Source organism: Balaenoptera musculus, chromosome 10 (genome assembly GCF_009873245.2).
Source record: "Balaenoptera musculus isolate JJ_BM4_2016_0621 chromosome 10, mBalMus1.pri.v3, whole genome shotgun sequence".
Classification (NCBI taxonomy): Eukaryota; Metazoa; Chordata; class Mammalia; order Artiodactyla; family Balaenopteridae; genus Balaenoptera; species Balaenoptera musculus.
The window spans coordinates 3,092,836-3,107,261 of NC_045794.1; the positions used below are offsets into that span (position 1 = coordinate 3,092,836).

General features: G+C 42.3%; 2 protein-coding genes across 3 annotated transcripts in view; one reads left to right on the plus strand and one right to left on the minus strand.

Moving 5' to 3' along the window:
* The first annotated feature begins 435 nt into the window (after window positions 1-435).
* The window catches only part of TULP3 (TUB like protein 3), a 45,748-nt gene continuing 31,757 nt past the window's right edge, over window positions 436-14,426 (plus strand). Inside the window, exon 1 of one of the 2 annotated variants that reach the window (XM_036866451.1) lies at window positions 436-517. In XM_036866451.1, coding sequence (XP_036722346.1) covers window positions 477-517 — 41 coding nt within the window. In that variant the 5' untranslated portion in view covers window positions 436-476. The remainder of the gene's footprint in view (window positions 518-14,426) is intronic. The other variant, XM_036866452.1, reaches the window with a different exon arrangement.
* Window positions 9,378-10,435, minus strand: LOC118901943 (rRNA N6-adenosine-methyltransferase METTL5-like). Its single transcript, XM_036865793.1, is given in 4 exon segments — window positions 9,378-9,972; window positions 9,974-9,999; window positions 10,064-10,259; window positions 10,422-10,435. Coding segments are annotated over 4 exon segments (831 nt in total).

Genomic DNA, 14,426 nt, shown 5'->3' on the forward strand with positions numbered 1-14,426 from the left:
GCCCTAAAAGCTTGGGCTGGACTAGGGGAGGGGGCGCAGACGCACTTGGTTGGGAAGGACTGCCGGGGCGAGCAAGTGTGGTTCCGGGAAGGCCTCGGGGTCGGGAGGGGGCGGCCCCCAGGAAGCGCCCTGGGGGGGCCTCCGGGTATGGACCGCTGGGTGAGGGCTGCCTGGGCGCGCGGCGGTTACCGGGGGCTGGGCGGCTCCTCCAACCCAGCTGCGCGTAGCAACCAGCGCGCAGCAACCCGTCCGTAGCAACCCTCCCGCGGCGCCGCCACCGCCCCTGGCAACCCACCCGCGGGGGCGGTGGGGAGCAGCGGCGCGCGGACCAATGGGTGCGGAGCGGCGGAAGCGCGGCGGCCAATGGGAGGCGGCGACAGTGCGAGGTGCGGTTGCGGGGCTGGGCCGCTGCGCCAGGCTGGCCCCGGCGCCCGCCGTGCGGGTGTGGACGAGGTTGCTGCTCTCGGGGCGGCGGGATGGAGGCGTCGCGCTGCCGCCCGGGGCCCCGCGGGGACAGGTCAGGAGCGGAGGCTGAAGGGGGCCGTGGCGGTCCGGGCTGGGAGCCGTGGGGAGTGCGGGAGGCTGGGCGGCGGGAGACGAGTCGGGGCGGAGTGCGGAATGGAACGCGTCCGTCAGGGGCTGCTCCGCCTGGGCCGGGGGTGCGGGGTGGTTCCGGGGGCCAGCGGAGCGGCCGTGGTGGCGGCGGCATCCCGCCCCAGGGCCGGTGCTCCGGAGGGGTCAGCGCGGGCCGGGCCGGGCCGGGCCGGGCCGGTAGGTTCGGCCGGGATCCCGAAGCGTGGATGCGGGCGGGCGGGGTGGAATCACGGCTTCGCCTGGACCCGAGCCCGCACACGCCGCCCACGCCCGCCTGCTGCCCGGTACCGCCTGGTCGCGGGTCAGCAGCTGAAAACCACTCAAAAGCTTGTCGCCCAGGTGGCCTTGCCGCGGACAAGACCCGTTTTTCTCTTTCATCGGGTTTTATTTACGTGAGAGCAGCGCTCTGTGAAGTTGGTTTACTGCTTTTTGTTTTGTTTTGTTTTTTTTCCCCTGAAGTCAACAGAAGAAGAATCTGCGTTTCCAGTTATAAATATGGAAGCGCCAGGAGGAGATCCCATTAAAATTCAGCATCCTCGTTGAATTCGGATGGTGCTCGCTCACTTGTGGGCATTCGGTCAATCTTAAGTGAATGAATTTAAGGCAGTAAATTTCCCGGCTACCAGATGTATGGTGTGACTCATGATTTTTGGAAAGAAAAGTGGAATTGACTTTGATATTGAGACCAGGAGGCAAAGAGGTTTTTAAGTTTTTGGACCTGAAGTTTCAATGGATAATTTTAAAGTTTGTCCCTCTTTTTCTTCCCAAAGAAACCAGCTCTTTAATTTTAAAATGGACCTCAAAGGGGAATATGTGAGTCACCAAGTGTTTCTTCTGCTGTAGGTTCTGTCACTGGTTAACTGACTTGTTGCCAAGAGGGAGTGGAATTAATGTCTCTGACTTTCTTGGCTTCAGGTTGTGTGTTTAGGATGTTTTTGATGAAATACATGGATAGAGTTTTTGGCATTAGTACCTTTCAGTGTGAAGGATAACATCTGACTTTCAGGTTTCCTGTGACTTTTTTTTTTCTTCCTTGAATGATGAGACTGCTTTCCCATGAGGCAGAGTTATTTTCAACAAAGTAGAAAAATTATGAACAAACACTACTTCAGACATCCTTCCTGTATCTGAAATATTTAGTGGAAATTGGAGATGGAATTTGAAACAGCACTCTCAGATCCTTGGCTGAGGTTAGGTGTTTGTATTGTAGATTCCCCTGGAGATGACAGTGATCGGCTAGTGCTGGAACTTGAGCCTCTCTGGCCTTTTGTTCCTGATACAGGATTGAAGATGTGATGAGAGAGACTTCTCCACGTGATGTGACCTTGTGACCCAGAGTTCACTGCGAAAGTCCTAGTGTATGGTTTGTCCGTATGCTATGATTTTTCTTCAGAAATACAAACAGCGGTGATGGCTGGAGGTTATGTCTTGGCCAGGCTTGTTATCCTCTCTCAAGTTCTCTCTTTTTTTTTTTTATAAATTTATTTATTTTTGGCTGTGTTGGGTCTTCGTTTCTGTGCGAGGGCTTTCTCTAGTTGCGGCAAGTGGGGGCCACTCTTCATCGCGGTGCACGGGCCTCTCACTATCGCGGCCTCTCTTGTTGCGGAGCACAGGCTCCAGACGCACAGGCTCAGCAGTTGTGGCTCACGGGCCCAGTTGCTCCGCGGCATGTGGGATCTTCCCAGACCAGGGCTCGAACTCGTGTCCCCTGCATTGGCAGGCAGATTCTCAACAACTGCGCCACCAGGGAAGCCCCTCAAGTTCTCTCTTTTTCAAAGGCTTCATCAGATGAACTAATTGTTGGCAAACAGACTTACCCAGTGCTTAAAAATACTTAGATTAACTAATACGTGACTACAGTATGTTTGGCAGATATCAAAAACTACAGGAAAAGCCTAATAATGTCTAACATGCATGCATTTCTTCAAATACGAAGGCTACATAGAGACTTAGGAAGGAAAGAAGAATCCCTGTAATAAATTTCCTTTCCAAGCAGACAGACTCAGACGTTCTTTGGAATAGTTTTCATTTCTGGCTTCTCTTATTCTTTCCTATGGAAATGCTGCTGTTTTCCCTGCCTTTGTGCCCACTGAAAGAAAAAGTTAACATTTCTTCTTACCAAGAGGAAAAGTATGCTTGAGTTACTCAGAAGAGGAGCTGAAGCTGCCTTGCTTTTCCACGTTTGAGGATTTTAGGACTAGAAGGGGCCTTGATAATCCTTAGTTCTATTCAAGAGTAGTTCTCAGTGGAATTGTTAAGGCTTCTTTCAAACTAAAATTTCCTGTGGTCTGCTTTTACTTCCTCTGAGTCAGTTCACTGGGAAGAAGCTCTTTGTACTAAATCTGTGCTGCCTCATCAGACTTTCTTACTGTTAGTAAAGGCTGCACCATTTTCCTGTCCTGGTTAGAGCTTGAATCTGCTGATGCCTGAGAGGAGAGACACGCTGTCCACATTCCGATGGCTGTGTTGTCTTTATTAACTCTTAGTACTTGTTACGAGTCTTGATAATGAGGATTGTCATCTCTGACCCTTTGCTTTAGAACTTCTGTGACAACATTAATGATTATCGTTGTATCATAGAAGTCACGAGGACCCCTGGAAGGCCACAGTTCTGAAAGGGATTGCATTAGTACTTTAGTTGTTTATCAGGTGGCCCTTGCTGTTTTACCACAAGGCATTGTGGCGATGGGGAAGCGCTGGAGGCTTCCACTGGGTTCCTGAGCTCTCGTCCCAGCTTTTCCACTGTCCAGCAGTGCGATGTTGAAGCACTCATCTACTTCTTTGGCTTCAGTTTTCTTCTCTGGAATAATAGGGCTTCTTCGGATTCCCTCCATGATTTATACTGAATTAATAAAATAACATACAATTTTTAACTGCACATAGCTCAGATTTCAAAAGGTACAAAATGATATTCAGTGAAAAGTATGTCTTCTTTTCTCATTGTCTTTGTGTCACTTAGTTCGTTCATTGGCAGGTTGCTTAGGGGGATCTTCCAAAGGTACTCTGTATATTAAGTAATCTCTTCATTTTCCTTTCCTGTTCTAAAAACGTGATGATTTTGAGTTTTAGGGTAGAATACGATAATCTGAACTCTGATATCTGCATTCGTCATGGGCAAGATATATTTTTAGACTATAAACTATAGTTCCTTCAGGTTTTTTTTTCTGTGATAATTAATGTATAGAAAATAAGGCTTGTAGGAAGAAAACAAGAATTATTTTTCAGACAAGTTTCCTGAAAAATAAATCATTGCTTCTTAGATTTGCTGGAAGAAATGTCAATAAATACATAGTTTGCCTTTGATTTTAGGTTTTAGAATGAAGCAAGTTTATAGAGGGTTGACTTGTTTTCCTATTGAAATTCAGAGTAATTTTGTTACGGCAATTTATGTCATATAAGCCCGGGGCAAAGTAGAAGGAGATGTTTTGACTGAGTAAAGTTGGCAAGCTGTGCTTTTAAAAAGGGAAGCTCTGTCAAGATAAAACGATCAATAATGATGGCTTACATTTGTGTATCCTTTGCAGTGTTCATAGAGCTTTCACGTACATGATCTCTTTTGAGCTTCACAACTCTGAAGACAGCACGGCCACTGTCGTTATCTTTGTTTTATAGATAGGGAAATTAAGGCTCGGAAAGGGTGTGATATAGCTAAGTTACAAGACAAGTAAATGATGTAATCAAAACTAAAATCTAGAAGTAAAACTGGGCTTTTGACTTATAGTCTCCTCTCTTCTTTTTCTCAGTTATTATCAAAATATGTGTTCCAGATAATTTCTGGATGCCATTTGTGCACATAAATGATAACAACTGATACTGATTACATCCTAGTAATTATTTTTAGGGCAAACAGTTGAAGAAATTGGACATTTTAGCAAAGTACAAATGAGTATTAATTTCATCCAATGGAATGGGAGTGGAAATATTTATTTGGTGTTGTTAGGCAAAAAAATGTACTTTCATCTTTACACAAGAGAGAAGGGTAATAAGTAACATTACTGCAGAGAAACTATAACCCCTGAGGAAAGGAGAATCCAGCAAAAGGTGGAGTGTGCTGTGACTCTGAGTAATGTCCTTTTTTAAATCTTTAAAGAATAAATGTGGGGACTTCCCTGGTGGTTCAGTGGTTAAAAATCCGCCTGCTAATGCAGGGGACACAGGTTTGAGCCCTGGTCCGGGAAGATCCCACATGCCGCGGAGCAACTAAGCCCGTGTGCCACAACTACTGAGCCCACGCGCCACAACTACTGAGCCCATGCGCCTAGAGCCCGCAACATGAGAAGCCACCGCAATGAGAAGCCTGCGCACTGCAACGAAGAGTAGCCCTCACTCGCCGCAACTAGAGAAAACCCACGCGCAGCAATGAAGACCCAACACAGCCAAAAAGAAAAAGAATAAATGGGTTCTTGAACTTCTGGATCAAGTCATTCATTTTAAATAACCTTTCTGTTTGGCTCGCTTAAAAGAATGCTTTTTACTTTTGCTCTGTGGGACATGCAAAATGGAGAGGGCTTCATGTAAAGCAGTTTTCCTTGCTGCATTCTCTGGGGCCAAATGAATCATCTGATCGGTTGCCAAGTTTTCCTTCTCATTGCCTCTCTCTCCCCGAGCAATTCTCCCTTCTCTCTGATTGTCTCTACTAAATGGGCCTCTTCGGAAATGGATCTTCATTCTCTAGCTTCAATTAAGTTAGTTCCAGATTGTGGCAGTCATTCAAGTAGAAGACAGCTGAGCCTAGAATATTAACAGTTCTCTTCTGATGAGGGAGGTTAGATTTCTAAGGAGTCTTTCTGGCAGTTCTAATTGATCTTTATGTGCCTTTTTCCAGAAGCAATGTTTTGTTCCAGCTAGATGTGCTCTTAGGTCTCAGTGCATGTGAAAATATGGCCTCCTGTATTGACATTTGGGATTTGGACAAGGTGAATCTATTTGTCAGTTGACTTAGAGAAAATTACTTTATTATTAGGTATTGACCCAACTACCTGACACTGTAATCAGTTCGGACACAATGAAATCTGATGACTCTTTTCCAATAGTATTTATACTGTAATCAACTGCTCCCAAGGGCTTCTTCAAAATCCATTCACTAGCTTCGAAATTCTGCTGCCTAAAAATACCAGTGACCTGGCATTTTGACTGAAAAGATTCTTGGGAAACTTACTGAAATACCATAATAATGAAATCCCGGACTCTCTGCTGACCACTTGAATAATTGTGGTCCAGAGGTGCAGGTCTGCAGGCTGAGGCAGGTGGCACTGGGACTTGTGGTTGAATTCTAGCTCTTTCACTCATCTGCTGTCTGACCTTGAGCAGATAGCTTCCTCTCTGAGTTTGATACCTCTGTGAAATGGGATTGTAGGTTTATTGTGAGAATTAGATGAGATGGTATGTAGAGTATTTAATGTAGTTTGTGGCATGCAGTAGATATTTACTAAATGGAACTGTACTGCACCTGGCAATGTGACAACGTATTAATGTTTCAATATCAATAAAAATTCAAATTTTTGAAGATTTTTTTAATACAAGGAGAAATCTAGAAATGTTTAGGTTTCCAGCATTAGAAAGGCTATGAAGAAGTTTTAAAAAGGTGGTAATATCATGGTGAAATTATTAAAGTCCTGTCAGTGAAGACAAGATTAAGGTAATACATTTGTTTGTAGGCTTAAAAAAGTTGTAATGTAGGGACTTCCCCGGCGGTGCAGTGGTTAAGACTCTGCGCTTTCACAGCAGGGGACACTGGTTCGATCCCTGGTCAGGGAACTAAGATCCTGCATGCCATGCAGTGTGGCTAAAAAAAAAAAAAAAAAAAAGTTGTAGAGCAGAAATCTTATATGATAGCAGTCATTGCATTTATTGAGTGCTTATATGGGCTAAATCTCATTTAATCTTTACAGTAACTTTCTGATTTAGTGCTCAATTATCCTCATTTTGTAGATGAGGTTAAGTTGTGTTAGAAACCACTCTACCCACAGACCCGTGCTTCCCTAAATGGGGAATTTGACCCTTTCGTTTGGTCTGCGCCAGGGGTCAGCAAACCTATCCTGTAAGGAACCAAATGCTAAATATTTTATGCTTCGTGGGCCACACGGTCTCTGTCCCAGCTACTCAGCTTTGCTGTTCTAGGGTAAAAGCAGCCGGAGGGAATACATAAAGGAATGTGCAGTAAATGAAAGAGCGTGGCTGTTTCAGTAAGGCTTTAGCTACAGACAGTAAAATTGAATTTGATATAACTTGTGCATGTCATAAAATACTATTATTCTGATTTTAACCTTTTAAAAATGAAAAAACCATTCTTAGCCTAGGGCAATACGGAAATAAACAGTGGGCCGAATTTGGCCCAGAGGCTGTAGTTTGCAGACCCCTGTGCTGAGTCACAAGATAAGGATGTTTCTTCCTGGAAGGTCATATTTATTCATATTATGAATATTATTATAAGAAAGAAGTGGGGTTTTTGTTAAAATAGAGCCAGTAATAATGTAATGCAGAATGCAAAGTTAAATTAATTTTCAGGGTAAAACTTGAGGTTCTAAAGATAGAGTATTGTAGATGGTTTCTTTGGGCTATACTTCCCCTCCTGTCCCCATGAAATAACTCTCTTCGGCAGTTAGAGGCACTTTGATGGAAATATTGCCTGAACAAACCCACATAAACATCAGTGTGCCAATAATAGATTATTAGATATAAAATTAGACTTTAAAGGCTATTTATATGTCCATAAGTTGGAGGGAAGTAATGATTGGTGACTGGTTCTGTGAAATCACAAAAGTAAAACGTGGGGTATGGGAAGCTTTCCTGTTTCACTACCCTTGTCTCTCTGATTTACAGCTGCTGTTGTAATTACTAATTACGTTTATAATTATAAATGTATAATTACTCATACTCTTTTACTCTCAAAAATGTCTGGTTTGGAAAAGAAGGTTTTTCTGATACCCTACCTTTGAGGCGACTTGTTAACAGTTTGTGTATATCCTGGAGTTCTGTGCCTGTGGACATCACACACATCTTTTTTTTTTTCCCCACTTAGAAAAATATAATCTTTATATACTGAAAATACAGTATATACACTGTACCTTATTTTTAATAGCTATATTGAGGTATAATTTACATACTGAAAAATACACCCATTTTAAGTATGCAATTCAGTAGTTCTTAGCGTATTTGCAGAGTTTTGCAACTATTACCAAAATCTAATCTTAGAACATTCCCATCATACACACACCCCCACCAAAGAAACCTGCCCATTTACAGTCACTCCCTTGTCCCCCTCCCCTACTCCTAGCCCAAGACAGCCACTAATCTACTTTCTGCCTCTACGGATTTGCCTATTCTGGACATTTCATATAAGTGGAATTGTATGATACGTGGTATTTTGTGACTGGATTCTGTGACTTAGCAAAATGTTTCTGCGGTTCATTCATGTTATTATGTGCTGCATATATCAGTACTTCATTCCTTTTTATTGCTGAATAATATTCTCTTGTATGGTTACACCACGTCTTGTTTATCCATTCAGTAATTGATGGGCGTTTGAGTTGTTTCCACTTTTTGGCTATAACGAGTAATACTGCTATATGACCACTCGTGTCCAAGTCTTTGTGAGAACATATATTCTCACTTCTCTTTCGTATATATCCAAGTAGGGTTGTTGGGTCATGTGGTGACTGTTTTACAGCTTGAGGAACTATCAGACTGCTTTCCAGAATGGCTGCGGCAGTGTATGGGACCACCAACAATGTATGTGGACTCTAGTTTCTCTGCATCCTCACCAATACTTGTTATTGTCTGTCTTTTTCATTATTGTTGTCCTAGTGGATGTGAAATAGCATCTCATTGTGGTTTTGATTTGTTTCCCTAACGATGAATAATATGAAGCATTTTTTTCATGTGCTTATTGGTCACTCCTATATTTTTAGAGAAATGTTTATTCATTTACTTCGCCCATTTTTTAAAAAAATTAATAGTAATCTTTTATTTATTTATTTATTTTTATATTTATTTTTGGCTGTGTTGGGTCTTCGTTTCTGTGCGAGGGCTTTCTCTAGTTGCGGCGAGCGGGAGCCACTCTTCATCGCGGTGCGCGGGCCTCTCACTATCACGGCCTCTCTTGTTGCGGAGCACAGGCTCCAGACGCGCAGGCTCAGTAGCTGTGGCTCACGGGCCTAGTTGCTCTGCGGCATGTGGGATCTTCCCAGACCAGGGCTCGAACCCGTGTCCCCTGCATTAGCAGGCAGATTCTCAACCACTGCGCCACGAGGGCAGCCCTACTTCGCCCATTTTTAATTGGGTTATTTGTCTTTTTATTACTTAATTATAAGAGTTCTATATATATTCTGTATGCGAGTGCCTATCAGATAAACGTTTTGCAAATATTATCTCATCTATAGATAGTATTTTCAATTGCTGATAGTGTCATTTGACATGAGAATATTTTTTATTTTGATGTACGTGTAGTCCAATTAGTTAATTTTTTTCTTTATTCCTTTTGCTTTTGGTGTTGTGTCTAAGAAGTCAGTGCCTAGCCCAAGCCTACAAAGATTTACTCCTGTGTTTTCTTCTAAGGGTTTCAAAGTTGTAGCTCTTATATTTAGGTCTTTGATCCATTTTGAGTTAATTTTTATGTATGCTGTGAAGTAGAGGTCCAGATTCATCCTTTTGCATGTGGATATCCAGTTGCCCTAGAACCGTTTGTTGAAAAAACTGTTCTGAGCCTTTTTTTTTTTTTTTTTTAGTAAACATTTTTTATTCATTTAAATTAGATTTTAAGCTGCTTTTGTCTTTGGAGGCTTTTAAAAAGAAAACCGAATTAGGTTCACTTCAATGTCCACTGATTTTCTTTTATGAAACTTGTATGATGCCAGCAGGTCATATTGTAGCTCTGCAATAATATCTATCTTGATTTTCCGTTCTGCAGCTTTCTTTTGAATATGTTCTCTATTTGAGGATTTGTGTAAAGAATATACTGCTGTTCTTGCCATTTCCAAAGCAGTCTTCAGAAAGGCCATATCTGTCCCTTTATTATTTTTGGTCCCAAAGGGAGGATTCATAATTACTGTATCAAATGACTTGGACATTCTGTTAGATAATGAGCACACATCACACTGAACCATGTCAACATTTGTTAACTCAGACTCTTCTACATTCCTATTAAATATTTCCAGTGCATCTTCATCTATGTCAAATCCAACACACAACCCTGCTCCCAGCATTGCAGTTCCAATGCTAAGCACTCCACAGCCACATCCTAGATCTGTAACCACTTTATTGTCAGTGTCATCATGTGTGTTATGAATTGTGTAGAGCATACATGCTGCAGTGCGCGGCCTGGTTGGATACTGTTCTAGAAGGAGCTTGGGCTTTTCGAATCCATCCACTTGTTGCAGGTGACTCTAGTTCCTTAAGCCTTAATTTCTTCGTGTTTTAAAAAGTGTGCATTGGCAGGGTTTAACGGCGCTGGATCTGCAGAGAAACCTACTTCACCTGGATCTCCCCGCCACCTCTGATCCCCTGCCCCTCTTTCAGCGCCGTGGACTGAGGGCCAGGCTGGGAACGCAGGGCACGAAAGGTACACCCGGCTCAGGTGGTTCTCGCTCTCCTCCCCGCGCCAGCGGTGGGCACAGTCCTCAGCCAGCCTTCGGCCCGCCTCCAGGGTACCCCGCGCCGAGACTGGACTGGAGGTGCCGAGGGCTCCTCACGCCGCGTCTCCGCCTGAGCCTATTTTTTAAACCAAAGTGTCATAGATTGCTTTACAACTCAGTACTTTAGACTCACCTTATTCTTTTTAATGACCACAAAGTATCATTTTTCATAAATATATCTTATTAATTGCTCACCTGTTGACAGGCATGAATATTATGTTCAGTTTTTTTCCTATTGAAAACAGACAGTAATCCTTGTTACATGTATCTTTGTATGTTTGGCCTAGTATTTTGTAAATATAGTATGTTTGGAGATGCAGAGTTTAAATTTTGGTTAAGGCTGCTAAATTTCCCTCCAAAAAGGTTATAAAGTTTTTCTGTAACAGATTATGAATGCCCATTTTGAAGTGGAGCAATTGTCCGTTCTTGTTGCTCAGTCCCTTGTATGTACAAAATTAGTACACAGTAGGCGCCTAGTAAATATTTACAGATGACAAAGATGAGTGTAAAACTGAGGGGCTATTTGCAATTTGGATCAGAGTCAATTTAAGCTGATCAGGTAAGGCAAGAATATACAGTTGACCCTTGAACAACATGGGTTTGAACTGAGTTGGGTCCACTTACTTGCAGATTTTTTTCAATAAATATGTACTGCAGTACTACATGATCTGTGGTTGGTTGGTCAGTTGAATCCTAGGATGGGGAACCTCAGATACAGAGGGCCGGCTGTAAGGTTATATTCAGATTTTGGACTGATTTTTGACTTGAGGAGGTTCGGCACCCCTAACCCTCACATCCTTCAAGGGTCAAAGCAGTATTCAACAGCTAACAGCAAATTGATGTATCAAAGTAGGAACAATGGTAGCCAAGATTATGTAGCAAACAGAACATCATTCTTTGTAGATGAAACAAAACTTATTGTTTGTTGAGTCCAAGATTTTCTGGCAATTGTAATAGGGAGTTGCCACAAAAACTTTATCAGAAGTATATAATAAAATAAATTTTGATTGACAAGTGCAAGAGATCTGGTTAGAAAAATATAGTTGAATGTGTAATGGGACGATATGCCACCTTGGAGGTGCTAAGATTATTAATCATTTGGCTCTCAAATGCATTTTGATAAAAAAAAGAACAGTGCAGTGAGTTCAAATTTGAGAATGTGTTTAAAAATCATCGCTGCCAGCTTTTCTCATATAGAATAATAATCTCAGACTATTTCTGGCCAGCAAACAGACTAAAGGTCTGTTATATGATATAACCAATACTACAGTATAGTTTGAAACTTTGTCCCAATTAAACACATAACTGACAGAGGAAAATAAATGAGAAAACAAAAGAACAGAGCAGAAGCCTCTATCATCCCAGCAACTGGATTGATTGTGCCTCTAAGAGATTTACCTTTCTGATAGTAGACTACGGTATGTGTTCAGCCAGTAGTGTAGGTTCTATTTTATTAAATCTGTGAAAGGTTCACCTGAGGCTTAAAACTAAAAAAGAGTAACAGTTTTTTCCTTTAAAAAAATCATTTTAGGCTTACAGTAACCACTGTTGAAATTATTTCTCATAATTAGGCAAGGTAACAGGTTATTCTTTAAAATTTTATTAATTATTTTCCATAGTCATACAGCTATAAAATGGGGATGATAATATCTTTTACCTACTTCAAAGTCAAATCAAGGGATGATGAATTAGAGTATTACAGTAAATCATAAGTAAGAGGGATGTTTTTCATGTACCTTTAAAATTCATTCATCATGGGACTTCCCTGGTGGTGCAGTGGTTAAGAATCTGCCTGCCAGTGCAGGGGACGCGGGTTCGAGCCCTGGTCCGGGAAGATCTCACATGCCATGGAGCAACTAAGCCCGTGCACCACAACTGCTGAGCCTGCGCTCTGGAGCCCATGAGCCACAACTGCTGAGCCCGTGTGCCACAACTACTGAAGCCTGTGCACCTAGAGCCTGTGCTCTGCAACAGAAGCCACCGCAATGAGAAGCCCGCGCACTGCAACGCAGAGTAGCCCCCGCTCGCCGCAACTTGAGAAAGCACACGCGCAGCAACGAAGACCCAATGCAGCCAAAAATAAATAATAAATAAATAAATTTATAAAGTTCATTCATCAGACATTTATTTTACGTCCTCCATATTCTAGGCACCACATGCCCTTAGTAATGTTGGTGACGTTAGAAAGTGCTGAGGTTTGTAAGTTTCTTTGGTAATTTTGCTTTTCTTTTGAGTATTAGAAGTGTTTTAATATTTATTTATTTGGCTGCACCGGGTCTAAGTTGCAGCACGTGGGATCTTTAGATGCGGCATGTGGGATCTAGTTCCCTGACCAGGGATCGAACCCAGGGCCCCTGCATTGGGAGCACAGAGTCTTAGCCACTAGACCACCAGGGAAGTTCTTGTAACTAGTTTCTGAGACTGAAAAGTATCATTTGTCACGTTGTGAAGCAATATTATAGTCGATGAAGGAAGTGTTCACTCAGTTGCTGTTAGGAAAGCCACGGGCTGCGCACAGCCTTCATTTGGCAAGTCTTCTCCTGCTGCATTCCTGGCAGGGTTAGTGTTTAATTCCTGCAGAACCACAGAAGAAGCCTGTGCAGCTCCCTGCATCACTGGCCGAATTGCAGCTAGGTGCTGGTTACAGCATCCTTATTATCTGGCACAGTGTAGGATGCAGCAAGAAGCACTCCTTGACTGTATAGCAGCAATGAATGTTGTTATTAGCAGCTAGAAAAATTTATTTATTTATTTTTTGCAGGCTGAGAGAACTTGACAGGAATGTTAAAAGTGTAGAATAATCATGGAATCTAGCAGGTCACTGATATATTATTAAATGCTTCAAATTGTTTGGCAGCATGGTCTGTTAGGTACAGCTGTGGACCAGCAATCGAATGAGTAATGTTTTAAGGTAGGCTCTAAGTTTCTCACATGTTTGATCTTGGGCACATTTCTTTATTGTTTCACATCATCCGCCTTCCTTAGAAATACTGCATATGTAATTTAGGTGCTAGAATAAAGGACATGTGGATTTTAAGTGTACTCAGTACATGACTGTGAAATAGACATTTAGCAAAATGTCTGTTTTCTTTTTTTCCTCTAATTTCTTATTTTGAAAAAATTTAAATATGCTGGAAAGTTGCAAGAAAAGTACAGTTGATAACCTGTGCCCTTCACATATATTCATTGCCTTTTTAAAAAATTAATTAATTAATTAATTTAGTTATTAATTTTTGGCTGCATTGGGTCTTTGTTGCTGTGCGCAGGCTTTCTCTAGTTGTGGCGAGTGGGGGCTACTCTTCGTTGCAGTGCGCAGGCTTCTCATTGCGGTGGCGTCTCTTGTTGTGGTGCACGGGCTCTAGGCGTGCGGGCTTCAGTAGTTGTGGCACGTGGGCTCAGTAGTTGTGGCGCACGGGCCCAGCTGCTCCGCAGCATGTGGGATCTTCCCAGACCAGGGCTCGAACCCGTGTCCCCTGCATTGGCAGGCGGATTCTTAACCACTGCGCCACCAGGGAAGCCCCTGCAGTTTCTTAATCTGCCTTAATTTGCCTTTACTGACTTTGATACTTTTGAAGAGTAGACTGTTCCTTACTGTGAGTTTGTCTGGTGTTTCCTCATGATTAAATCGAGACTATGCATTTTTGGCAAGAATCCTTGGAACTTCCCTGGTGGTCCAGTGGTTAAGACTCTACACTTCCACTCGGCTGTCAAAAAAAAAAAAAAAGAATCCCACAGACCTGATGCTGTGCCCTTCTCAGTGCGTCATATCAGGAGGAACATGTTGTTATCTTGCTATTGGTGATGCTAATCTTAATCACTTAGTTAAGATGCTGTCTCCCAGGTTTCTCTGCTATAAAGGTACTATTGTCCCATTGTAATTAGTAATTATCTTGTGGGAAGATACTTTTTTTTTTTTAACATCTTTATTGGAGTATAATTGCTTTACAATGGTGTTAGGAAGATATTTTGACACTATGCAAATATCCTTTTTCTCATCGTACTTTCACCTACCAGCTTTAGAATCCATTGATGGTTCTTGCCTGCAACAGTTATTACTGTAGTATTTCCTAATGGTGATTTTTGATTTCTGTCATTCTTCTTATCTTTATTCTCTGGATTTTTTTTTTTCTTTCTGTAAGGAAGAGCTGTCCCTTCTCCCCCATTTATTCATTCATTTATTTATTCATTCATATCATTATG